Here is a 1,609-nt window from a genome sequence, read left to right on the forward strand (position 1 = left end):
CACACACACACACACACACACACACACACACACACACACACACACACACACACACACACACACACACACACACACGGTTGGAGCCTGAGGGTGTATTGGAAAAACTGCGACTAACCAGAAAGGTCTGAATGTAATCTCACTGCTGCGGTTGAACTCATTTATTTCTGTCCTGGGAAGACTAACCCACTTTGTCAATGTCACTTCCTGGCAGAACTGTATGTTTTAATGTGTGTACAAACCTGGATGTGTAATTGTGCTGTAAATGTGCAAAACTCTCAGATGATCTCCGGTCGTGTTGTGTCTTCATATTCCCATGAGAGTCAAAGTTGGCAGGCAACAAAACAGACCTCATGTTAAGCTGGAAATTGGCCTCATCTCATCACATTCTGATACTCTGTTCTACCTCTCTCCGCCATGTTGTGCACCTTGTCTGTTATAATAACATGTCAGTGCTCTTTTGAAGCTTTTTTACCTCAACTGTGAATACACGGCTGTTTAAGTTGCCGCAGATCATTTTTAATATCCGTTTGGTGCTCTTTAGGGACAATTTGTATTGGCAAAATCATATTTGTTTCTTCAGTAGAAATGATCTTCATTTTGTTTTTATTGTTTGATCTTATTTGCTGTACACTTACATTCTAGGTACTGAACATCCCTTTAACTTTCAACATGTTTTGTTTCATTGTAATCACAATCTTAAAATGCCTTGCCACGTCTCGGTGGGTTTGCATATTTCCTATTTGCTTCATTAATTAATGAAGGATGGAATAGTACTCCTTGAAATATTTTTTTCACAATTTAAATTTTCTTCAAACTTCTCCAGAACTGTATCTGTCTGGTATGTTTCCGTTCAATGACGCTGTTTGATCACTAGTGTTCTCAGACATTTGTCACTGGAACTGAATAAATGAAGTGTAACTTTTAATTAATCAGAAAGATTATTAACTGAAGTATTAGTAAAAAAAAAAAATCAACACATAATGAAGACAACTCATAATGAACTATATTATAAACGTGGTGCTGTAGCTGTAGGTGTTTGTCACTCCCTTTGTGCAGAATCTGTTAATAAACTCGACTCTACTCTCCTTTTATGTTCCAGTCCCCAGGTCAGCACATGCAAATGCTGTTAAATAATTTAATAAATTCACCTATGCCTGTGGGGAATGGCATGTGAAATAGAAAAAGGTTGACATGAAGGTCGTTTCAGATCCGAACGGGAATGTTCGTGTTACCAATGAGCTCTTTCTCCCCTCCCCCACCCCACGTTTACCGTTTCAGGTGGGCACGTTCGCTCGCGGCATCCTTCAGGTTCGCTACCCCATCTGGCCGCGGTACGGCAGCTTCCTGGAGCACATATCTGATGACCGCCACCTGACGGTGGCCACCCTCGAGGAGCATCCCTTTGTCATGGTCGAGAACGTGGACCCGGGAACCGGCACATGCGTCCGCAACACTGTGCCCTGCAGGCGTCAGTCCAATCACACAGACAGGTACGCGCAAAGATACAAACTTCCTGCATGTTCATACAAATGACCTTCATATTCATATGCACAAACATATAGATTTTGTCCCGGATACAGTTAGCAGTAGATCTCTGAGAAGAAAAAAA

General features: G+C 41.6%; 1 protein-coding gene across 1 annotated transcript in view; it reads left to right on the plus strand.

The window, feature by feature from the left end:
- LOC103481634 (glutamate receptor ionotropic, NMDA 2C-like) overlaps positions 1–1,609 on the plus strand; it is a 59,519-nt gene that overhangs the window by 32,503 nt on the left and 25,407 nt on the right. The window contains exon 8 of the mRNA XM_008437258.2: positions 1,279–1,490. Coding sequence (XP_008435480.1) covers positions 1,279–1,490 — 212 coding nt within the window. The remainder of the gene's footprint in view (positions 1–1,278; positions 1,491–1,609) is intronic.

Source organism: Poecilia reticulata, linkage group LG19 (genome assembly GCF_000633615.1).
Source record: "Poecilia reticulata strain Guanapo linkage group LG19, Guppy_female_1.0+MT, whole genome shotgun sequence".
NCBI classification, from domain to species: Eukaryota; Metazoa; Chordata; class Actinopteri; order Cyprinodontiformes; family Poeciliidae; genus Poecilia; species Poecilia reticulata.